The 11,473-nt window shown below is 44.5% G+C and overlaps 1 protein-coding gene across 1 annotated transcript in view; it reads right to left on the bottom strand.

Annotated features, from left to right (window-relative positions):
* Window positions 1-3,113: 3,113 nt before the first annotated feature.
* PAFAH1B1 (platelet activating factor acetylhydrolase 1b regulatory subunit 1) overlaps window positions 3,114-11,473 on the bottom strand; it is a 29,890-nt gene continuing 21,530 nt past the window's right edge. Inside the window, exons 9-10 of the mRNA XM_061562077.1 lie at window positions 11,224-11,472; window positions 3,114-9,763 (exon numbers count right to left, since the gene is read on the bottom strand). Of these exons, the coding sequence (XP_061418061.1) occupies window positions 9,690-9,763; window positions 11,224-11,472 (323 nt within the window). The 3' untranslated portion in view covers window positions 3,114-9,689. The remainder of the gene's footprint in view (window positions 9,764-11,223; window position 11,473) is intronic.

The following is an 11,473-nucleotide window of genomic DNA, read 5'->3' on the forward strand; positions in this document are numbered from 1 at the left end:
CGTTGGGGGTGGTCAATTTGTTGACTTTATACCAGTGCCTAACCCTTCTTAACTGCAGCCTTGCACCCCTTTGGTTCTCAAATGTAAATAAATGTATTCAGTGATGTTAATATAGAGTTTGACGAAACAAAGTTGTAACTTGTGTGCCCGTGCTTAATTTGTGTTTTCGACGATTTGCCTTCTGACAAAAATCTGGCCGTGGTCTCGCACCCACAGAAAGGGCATCTTGCACCCCCAGTGGTTGTGTGCACCCAAGTGCAGAAGCACTCGCTGCCTTTATACCGTTTTGACAGCTGGGGTTTATAGATTATAACTGCATGGGACAGCGATACAGATGACAAATTGTAACGTTTTCAAATGGAATTTGTTTTAGCTAAAAGGTGTGAAAATGCTGTGTTACCAAATTTACCGCACATGCACATCAACCAACCAACCACAGCTCCCCCATCATTGATCAGTTTCTGAAAACTTCATAGAATGCTCTTTACTGCAAGGATTCAAAACCTGTACAAGGGCCCCAATTAAAAACACAAAACTGCGTAGTGTAATTGTTTCTTTTAAGAAGTACTAAAGGATTGTTATGCCTCCACAGGGTGACATGAGGTTAAACACATTTTAACATGGAGAGGGAATAACCGAGATGAGAATAAAAAAACACATGTGCAATGATGAACGTTTCATTTAAGTTTCCCAGCTGGGTCATTTCAAGTAATTTTAACCAAAAAAGACCCAGGGATGGTACTCGTGAAATGCCGATGCATTTGTGAGTCTAAATGCTTTGTCGTTAGATATTCGCGTGTGTTGGTGTGGAGTAAATACGGTAACTGGGCGTTAGCATGAGTCTCGTTGAGACGCTTCAAGTCGCCTTCAAAACATTCCTGTCCAGATAAGACGGATGTCCCCAGAGGCAAGCGCATTTCATGTACTTTAGTTTTATTTTATACCTACGTGACTTTACCGAAAGAACCAAAGAGTATGGATTCCTGCAGTCACGAAAGCTTCAAATCAAGATTGTACTTTCGTTAATTGAAAACTGGTCCATACATGTCGTACGTATAATGACATCATACTAACACAATCTATCCCAAAATAAACTAATTCTGAATCATATTGGTTGCCAATGCCTACATATTATACAAAACAAAACGATGTTAGTTTCTCATTCGTTCTGGTTATATACGGAACAATACACCAACCACACCATGCCGTGTTTTGATTGGCTACATAGATGTTACCCACACCAAAAGTTGTCCACAATTGCCATTTTCAAGAACTAGTCTCTAACTTTTGAATAAGTTGAAGGTAAAGTGTGAGAACAAGATCATGGGACCTCCTTTGCCAGTACCAAAGTATGAGAATAGATTTTCCCCTTTTTTTCTGCCAACAAAACAGGTGTTAAGATGTTAAAACACCAAAACTGAAACCTTTTACAATGTCTGCATTAACCACAATATTTTTGTCAGAATGCAAACAAAAAACTCTGATAATATATGCATTGTCTTTTAAACTGATTTGTCCACATCAGAGCTTTCTTTTGAGCCTCGTCTCAAAACGGTGTTAGAGGACGCCAAATGGCTCAAAATAAAGCTGTCTGGTGTTGACCAATCAGTTTCAAAGACAATGCATATTTTAGTTGTTTTGCTTGCATTCTGACCACAAATATTGTGGTTAATGCAGACATGAATCCTTGTAAAAGGTTTCAGTTTGGTGTTTTAGCATCTCAACGCCTGTTTTGTTGCCAGAAAAAAGGTGGAAAACCTATGTGACAAAGATGTTCTCGTGTGTTTGGGGCAGATCTAACCATACATATGACCATTCCCGTTAGGCACAAAGTCAAATCGGTGCCGGTGACAATGAATTGTCCTTAAGTGCAGGAATCCACGTACAAAGTTCAATTGATAGCGGTGGCGGCAGTGGCTTATGGAGCTATCCATAGTGTAGCAATGCAGCAACACTCATCCTCAAACAGCAGATCTGAAACAGCCGTTGAATTCCACATTGCTATGGCTTAGTCTCTTCCATAGGACTGTTGATATCACATAAAGTGGTATTCGTATATTATGGTGGCTCACTTTGGAACTGATTAATAGTGGTACTCCCAGAGAATGCTTAGTAGGGGGGGGCATCTACATTTATGCAACAATTAGTGGGAGCCAACGCTATATCAAATGATAGCATGCATGGAGATTTATTGATCAGCTGCTACGATTAAAGAAGTAGCTGGGCAAAAGTAACAAGTGCACTTTTCTTTCTCCAGATGCAACACAAGTTGACAGATGGCTCCATCTGTGCTCCACACCCAGGCCTTATGATTCCTGCTGGGAATTCAGCTTCCCACAGCAGCCACTCACCGTCATTCATATGCAAGATCTTTCATGACATACATCTGCCGAGTGGTAGACAAAGTAGCAGTGTAAAAAAAAACTAGTTTGGGTTAGTTAAAGTTCTGCAAATTCAACTTAAGGTTTAATCTTTAAAAAAGATATTTGAAATCCTAGGTACAGGTGGAGGACGACGAACCTGTGGTTATTTTTGTACCCAAAACTTAAGACGCTACAAATTTGGTTTAGAGCTTTTTCAGCAGCTTAACATTTTAACAGTGGGTCCGCTATAAATGTCAAAAAAAAATGCGGCTGTGGCGCGTGTACGAGCGCGACCCTGTGGAGGCATGGCTGATGGCACGCCAGTGTACAACTTGTGAATGGTTTACAACGCAACTCCGTACAGGCCCTACCAGGCACTTTCAGGGCTAGAAAGCAACTGGCGGCACAACCCTGCCTCAAGGCCGTTGCACACTCAACAAACCCGCACCGTGTTGCAGCGTACCGAGCAAATGCGTACTTATTTCTGGATCAACTTGGGGTACTGTAATAGCCTTAACGATGCAAAGACAGAACACGGCGAGACCAATAGAATAATTTGACTTGGCGAAGTTGTTCCTAACGTGTCGGCCGCGATAGGACCGCTGGTGCTCTGTGATACCGAGCGACGCAGTCCACGGGAAAAGAAGCCACGGTGTTTTTTTTTATTCCAGTGGTCCACAAACAAAAAGTGGGGCATTGACAGTGGTTCCACAGGCCTAGAAGGCTTGGGAACCACCGACACCTGTGAGATTTTCATAATTTCATATTTAAACCATGGTCTGAATTTGTATTTGTCATGTCATTCCTAATTCAATTCTGATTTTTTAAATCATAACATGTGCTGTAATAAACATAAATAACAGCTATCAAGGTTTGTATTAAAGGACTTTTCGAATGCATGTGCTTAATTGGCAGACACGTTGCATTGTATCACCAGAGCAAAAGCTGCTCGAGTAAAACTTATAACAGGCCAGATTTGGAAGGGACAGCTTTGTGATAAAAATGAGGTGGCTTGACAAAGGTAAGATTAGGGTATGGAGCATTTCAAATACCATCTCCCTCCCAGGCAGTACATCACACGTAGGCAATCAGCAAATAAGGTCACCTACCAATAATATAAAAGGATGTTTAAGACGGTACACTCAAAAAATGTACACATCACATCAGTACTACTGGAGATGGATAGCTGGGTTGTGATCAGATGCGTATCGAATATAAATTCTCATCATGCCAAACCCTTTGTGATCTCCATCCTTCTCTTCCCCCATCTCTCTCCGCGTCGCATGTGCAACAGGTCACTTGGTATCCCGGTCTGAGCGAGTTAAGGAGGCATGTTGCTAAGTTGAGCGACATCGTTGCTAAGTTGAGCAACCTGCATCTTGACCGCGAGTCTGTTTCACGTCCCCGCGATAATGGATAACGATCGTAAAGAGATAAAAATGTTTCGCACGAACATCTCTGAAGATCGTGACACGACAATGCTAACCATTACAATTTCAAAATCCACACATTGGGTCCAGTGTTCAACAACATCACCAATGTCGGTCAGAACCACAGCACGTTGCCAAATGTATTTACGGCAAACCAAATTGGCTCGAAACTGCACCAATGTCCGACAGGGGAAATGGCGACCACGATAACGTTTAGGGCGGACTGTTAGTGGCCACGGAAGGATGTCAGATGATGTTAAACTTGAACCGTTCAAGAACTCGGGTAAGTCTCCCCGTGCACATCTCACGATTTAACAGAGCGGCATGTTCTATGTAAATCACACTGACCCATTGCAACTGTTGACCTCTTCATGTGCAAGAATGTATTAAATTACCAAACAAACCAGATCATTTCCTCCATGCTATAAATCTCATCAGATGTCACATGATGCAGCAGAGGACTGTGTGTACATTAGCATTGAGGTACCTACAGTAATGTTCACAGGTCGATGAGGATATGCACACTGCAGTTTAAGCCACCTGGGTATTTCTTTCTGGGTTGCCTACATTACATTTAGGACGCTGAAATTTTTGAAATGGAAAAATTATTTGAGTCACCCTTTTTTTTAATGTACACACAAAAGCATATATATGGCGGCAACTTTTGACTTGTATAAATTTTGGTTTTGTTACATTTAGTTCGATACATTCAATTATTTCAAACCTCGACCAAAATGTTAATTTAAAAGTTGGCAAGGGTAAGCATATTCGCCGTTGCAAGATTTTTTTTTTAAGCATGCAGCCACCTATAGTTAGAAAGCCAACCAGTGCATAAAATGGTTTGGAATTGACAATGAGCCAGCCAGCAACTGTGACCGATAAACAAGCTAAATGTTTAAAAACACTTCTACACTAAACCATATACCAAGGTAAGTTAGTTGGGCCGACTTCAGCTGGCAAATAAAGTTACAGAATATAAACTGTGACAAAACTGTAAAAGTAATGTACAACAGCGGTCAGCATACACCACGGTAATTCGATTACTTGTGAATGTAAAACATAATCTTATTTTTACTTCTCTACCTTGAGGAATAAGCCATGATGGACATTAGACGCCACACTGTCATAAAAGAATGTTGCAGGTGCACTATGGGTACACGAGAAGCGATATTGGACTTGTTTCCACTCCCCCAGGCCACACCACCCCCCCCCACAAAGGTAAGCCACTACTTCCGACTCACAGCCCCAGCAAGTCCCAGTTTCAGTCTCCCAAGTTGTCACAATGTGAAGAAACACAGAACATGTTTTACCAACCCGTAGGCATCAGCAAGCAGAAGGGACTACCAAAGACAGCACCACGCGCCAGTTTCCTCGTAGCCACAGACACGACTTTTACTCACGAGCACTAACCTTTCCAACACCTTACAAGGCCACTGCCAGCTATGCCCGCACGGGCAACACTTTACGCGGTACACCGAGCAAAGGGGGGCGTGGGGGGAGGGCAACAGCACTGCAAAAGCGAGTAAAAGCATCGGCGTAGGGGAATTCTGCAGTCCTTTATTATTTAACGATACATTGGTTTTGAGAAAGACGGGAATTGGCGTACGATTAAACAGCATCCCTCGCTTTCCAACAAGCGGTCATCTTAAACCAGGGATGCATTTCGGTTCTCATTAGCGCATCAGATTTAAACTTTACAACGTACATTTATTTTTTTGTTAAATTTGTACACAAGAAAAGACAATGTAAGGCATATTAACCTCCCCCCCCCACACATTCCCTCTCCCCTCCTTTGTTAATGCACTGCACAAGAACATTAATAACGTGTGCGCACATGGCCGACTTTGACAAAACCAGGCCAATAAATTATAACCAAAGTTATCAAGTTGGATTTATCGAGAGACTAACTCGGACGGTTGTGCACAGTAGAGAGCAGTGCTTGCTCACGTTATTAATCACAATAGTTGACATTTCCCCTCAGCTTTTAATTTGGAATTCGATGTAGTACAGACGCAAAGAAAACACAACGGAGAGAGAAAAAAAAACTTCATTTGCTACCCTTATTGTGGAGGTTTCATGTGCCATTTTAATACCAGCTCACCTATATTCACCTACAGTAAAGCCCTAAAAAGCAAGACAAAAACACATACAGGTACATATTTTTTTTACACGTGTCAACAACTTTAAAGGCTTACAATCCAATGCGTGTGGGTATATACAAAGCACTGTATGGACTGCTCTGCGAACGACGATACGGACTCGCGTATGTGCCCGCCAGGACCCGCCGACTAACCACGCACCTCACACGCTCGCGCCAACGACGCTGGGGTGGCGGCACCTGCGCGCAGGACGCGAGCCCACGCGGGCCGGTGCGTCACGAGTCAATCAGCACGCACGCTCGCGCTCTCTCGTGAATCCCCACCGCGGCCAGCCAGTGGCGGGCACGGCTTCCAGCAACGCGCCGCGTATTAGCCTTTTGAAAATTCCAATGGGAGGGGGAAAACAAACATACGATATAGTGCAATGCCTCAAAAGCAGCGCCGCCAATTGCAGTGAAGGGACGTTTGCCAATGGTTTAATATTCGCTATCCTGTGGAGAAACATCAAAACCCTCTAAACGTAGTGTTATTAAAGGGTTTTTTTTTCTTTAAACATGCAATGCCATTTTTAACCAAACCCTTTAAAGCACTTGACCGTTACACAACCGTAAGCTGCACTTAGAGAGGTTTGTACCACCGTCCAAAACTCCTGCACAGGAAGTGACAGCTTTTCAAAAGGCTAATATGCACGTTAATTGTTAAAACGTTGAACCGGGGACGCAATGGAAATGTTTCTGCAACGTATGGGATCAGAGGCATCAAATGCAAACTTTGGTCGCTAGACCCCTTCTTAGAACACACCTGGGTGGTGGCTCAGCTTTACCTGGCCGAGAATAATTTGCCGAAGAGAAAAAAAAAAACCCTCTAGACGCTTCTATGCTCGCACAATGCAGCAATACGTGTGAACGGCGAGAGTGCAAACTTAAAACGAGCTTACACACAGAGGTAAGGTGCGAGCGATCCACATGTACGTGCAAATGGGAGGGAGGGGGGAGAAAGCATGAGACAACATGTCTCGCGTCACGTGCAGCAACTTGTTTTTCCAGGTGACAGTGAGCTGCCCCCCCACACCCCCCCCCCTACAGAGCCGTTGGTATCCATGCACAAAAGCCCATGATGCCCATCGACGGCACAAGCCAGCGAAGTGCGTGAGAAAACAATGTTTCGCTGCTTCCCAGATGGAACGGTTCAAAGCGGATGTCGCGCACGAACCGCGGGCCGAAGAAGCGCACCCGCCGCTGCACCGCGACACGCTCGGCCAGGCAACTTCACAATACAGCACGCGCGCGCATTATGCTACGTCACATTACATCATTTAAACGCAAGGCAAAACCTGGCCAAGTGTTTGAGATTCTAATAATAATATACACTCAAGTTTAGCAGCCAATTATAGTTGTTTTGAGTCCAGGTTCAAATTGATGCTGCACCGGAATTTAACGTTTGTAAAACTTTATCTTCTTTGACTTTTTTCGTAATCCCCCCCCTCCCCTACATCCAGAACTATAAAACTTGTAAATGAAACCGCATGTAAGTTTATTCAAATGGTTTGGAGAGAAAAAATGTACAGTAACAAAGTTAAATGCACAGGTTTCACCTTTCTGCAAGTATCCAGATACAAAGGATGCTAGTGTATATGTTGTCCTGTACGGCTCTTAAACGAGTCACAAAAAAGCACGTGGATTTAACTATCGCACAAGCCCTGCTCCGAAAGCTGCAACTGTGCACTTCATGCACGTATATGCGCGCACAACTGCCCCAAAGCCTAGCCGCTTCACGCATCCTCCTGCTGCATCCCCCAGTCTGAAATGTCCGTGGTGGTCAGTGCAAGCCCTATGCTTGAAAGCAAATTGATTCTTTTGCACATACTTGCCATGACCTTGAAAACACCACACACTTTGCAGAGATTTTTTTTGGTTTGTTACTGTTGGAAGTCCGTGAAGACATCATAAAACTCGACTCCACTTCAAGGCTACATATTTCGTCCCAAAAGAGATGTAGGCAACAGCCTTAGTTGAGAGATGATTCCAAACATAGCCTATTAAGTTTAACGGAGAGATGGGTCCCGCAAAAAACATAGCATGTCCAAACAGAGACCAGTGGACATGCGCCATACATACATCTTTGTGGTATTTTCACACAGCTTGGCACAAGTTTCGCAAAAAAAACACACCAAGCCAGATGTGGCATAGGAGATTCCATAAAACCTAGCTCTCCACTCACGGGCATGTGATTGCCCCGTGAGCAGGATCTCAAAATCACTGCAGGGGCATTGCTGGGGCCACAAACAGGCAACCACGCTTGGGAAGAAACTGATGCTCATCATTAGAACCAACAGCTGCCCGAATGCTTTCTTTTATTAAAAATTAGGAGGGACCGTTTGCGTGTGTTTTGCTGTTGAGAAGTACAAAACCAAATAACGCTCCCACCTTTATCAGACTAGAAGCGGCAAACCCACATTTCATTCACAGCCACTTCCCAAAACATTTGCCTTTACCATATCTTTGTCGGTGACCACCGTACGAACAATCCAGTACTGTGTCGCTAAAGCTGGCGAATTGTGTTGGTTTGTACTCCTACACCACTGCCAAGAAACACAGTCTCAATTTCTACCGGTCAAAAGACCTGCAACGAAGCAAATTACACAAACCTGTCACCATCATTTGTCTCGGTCAAATACGTTTTAGATAAAGGTGACAGATGTCACGCTGTTACGATAGAATAATTTCCCAAAAAGGGGTGAACAGACTGGGGGGGCCCTCTGGAGTTTGGGAAGCTGCGGTCGGCTCTTGCAGACAGACCGTACGAGAGGTGGCAACTACGTAACGCATGCGTGAAGAGTCCAGGGTTGGGTCCAAACGACAGGGGCACGGTGACACGGAGATCTCTCAACACACCATGCAAGGCAAGTGGCAACCGCGATAATCTGTCAACCATGTACAAGCCGCTCATAGCCAGCCGTGTTCCACCCGGCGCTGTTCACTGCTTTGGACCAAATGGATTATTGAACCAAAATGGAAATAAACAAATAAATAACAAATTACAATTTATGCCATGCACAAAATATGTCTGTACATAAAAAAAATGACAACAAAAATTCCTTGATGTAAATAAAAATGTCTAGTTATAGGCCAGGGTTGGTTACTATTTGCAATAGTGGGAATAATAATGCACACTCTACATAACGATGATGTATATTGACTACATATTCACACAACACAGCGATGGCAGCTTCAGTTTAATTATCACCCAACGGTAGTTGGATGGACAGCGGAGGTGACAGACAGCAGACAGAAAGGCCACGCCATCTGCAGGCGTCAAAACACCTTTCCCGTACAGGCGGGAGGGGTGGGACGACGCGTAAATGCAAGGACCTCAGAAACAGCTGACCGACCCCCCCCCCTCCGTCTAAGCGCTAGCTTCAGAATTCACAAGAATGACAAACCGCGTCATATATATACGTCATATACACGTACATATCGATATACATGTCTGCTAAAAGTTAAGCTACCATGCAAAAAAGAAAATAAAACAAAAAAGAAATGAAAATACACAGCACGTATTCCCGGGAAACGCATTTTTAATTTGGGTTATTTTTTTTTATACTTTATTTTTCACTGTTATTTTATTATTTTATCTTGAACTTACGACTGAATAATTTACATAAAAACATAATTTTTTTTTTCCTCTTTATTAAATGTGTACGAGGGGACTGTAGAAGCGAATGCAGCGGCGGGAAAGGGTGGGAGTGGGGCAGGGATTTCGGGGACCTTGAGGGGTCACGGAGGGTCGCTGAGGACTCAGCGACACTCCCACACCTTGACCGATTGGTCCACACTCCCCGTGATGACATACGGAGCCGTCTTGTGGAAATCTGGACAAAGGCAAAACAATAGAAATATGTGAAGAGGTCATCACGGTTCAAGTTGCCGATGTCACCACACCTCCCCCATTCTCTCGTCCTCGCCTTCAGCTAATCAACTATTCCACAACGAATGTACAAAATTATTCTGTGCCGTCATGGTGAAGTATAGGTAAGAGACAACGATAATCAACCCGTGCAGCACATTTAACAGACCATACGCCGCTGATTAATCTCAGAAAATCTACATCAATTCAGTGTTTGCCTGCTTGAACTGCTGCTGGAAAACAATGGTTCAGAAGGTTTTAAATTGGTAAAATTGGTGTTCATCCACGAATTGTTTTGCTTCACATGAGACACTTAACCAAGGTCTGCTTTCGTCTCTTTCATCCCTACTATCTGGCTTTCAAGTTTCCCAAGTCGGCAAAATCTGGTGTCACTCCATTACCCATCCTGTCACCTGCCCTCCATCCTCTACACACATCCCCCCCATCCAACACACCTCATATTCCTACGAATGCAAAATTCATTTTAAAAGGAGAAAAAAATACACACCATTATCTTCATCAGCTATAGTGCGTTAAAACAGACACGAGTGTGCATTAAAGATTTTGTTCATCATGCCGACGCACAGTTTCATCAAGAATTTGGCCTTGTTTATCCGTTTGCAGAAACGTTAGTTGCCATTGACAAATTAGCTGAAAACATTGTTGGCTCTCTGCACCCTCCCTCCCCCCATTGTCTAACGCACTCGCTTTACTTGCGCTAATTGTACTTGTGGCGCTTTGCTCCTACATTGGCGCTGGCTGCCCCGCCCATGCTGTTGACGCCGCACAGCTTTGCTCACTTTGAAATCCCTTAGAGGCTTGCCCCCTCTTCTCTCCGCCTGATGACGACCGCTTGTGTTGCGATCGAAGCGTCGTGGGTTTTTTGCTTTCAGTTATTTTCAATTTATAATTTTTATGCTATTTAAAAAAAATTCTATCTACGTGACTTCACCGAAAGAACCAAGAATATGAACTCCTGCAGTCACGAAAGTTTTAAGTCAAAATGTTGGCACTTTTCTTTCAGATTGGCCAAGGCGGAATTTTCCTCAGTAAAAAAATATTCCATCGTGTAAGAAATAACTCGGGTGCCTTGGCAAAAATCACCAGGGAAAGGAACCCTTGAAATACCAAGCGTGTAAATTGTCAGCTGTAATCCATAGCAAATCAGTGCATTGCACTCGAACTCTCCCAGCAGCCACAATCGGTCAGTTCTAGAGTAGGTGGACAGGAGGGGTGGGGGCAGGAGGGGTCAGGGGGTGGCATAGAGGGGGAGGGTTCGAGGCAGTGGAGGGGTCAAGGCGGGGGAGGGGTCAAGGCGGGGGAGGGGTCGAGGTGGGGTCAAGGCGGGGGAGGGTTCAAGGCAGGGGAGGGGTCGAGGTGGGGGAGGGATCAAGGCGGGGGAGGGATTCAAGGCAGGGGACGCACCCAAGGAGGTGACAAAGTGCTCGTGTGCGGCCAGGCTCTTCTGGCAGCGCTTGTTCTTGTAGTCCCACACGCGCAGAGTCTTGTCATCGGCGCAGCTCAAAATGAACTTTCCACCCGGGTGGAACAGCACTCCACGTACCCAGTTGTCATGCCCAACCTGCGAGCGACAACACGGCAAGCGGTGGAGCTTGCACAATACCATCGATGCGGTAGTGCCACAAAAGTGGTTGGAATTACCTAAATCGTGGCC

This window comes from Lethenteron reissneri, chromosome 28, assembly GCF_015708825.2.
Source record: "Lethenteron reissneri isolate LAM-NWPU_2019-01 chromosome 28, ASM1570882v1, whole genome shotgun sequence".
Taxonomy (NCBI): Eukaryota; Metazoa; Chordata; class Hyperoartia; order Petromyzontiformes; family Petromyzontidae; genus Lethenteron; species Lethenteron reissneri.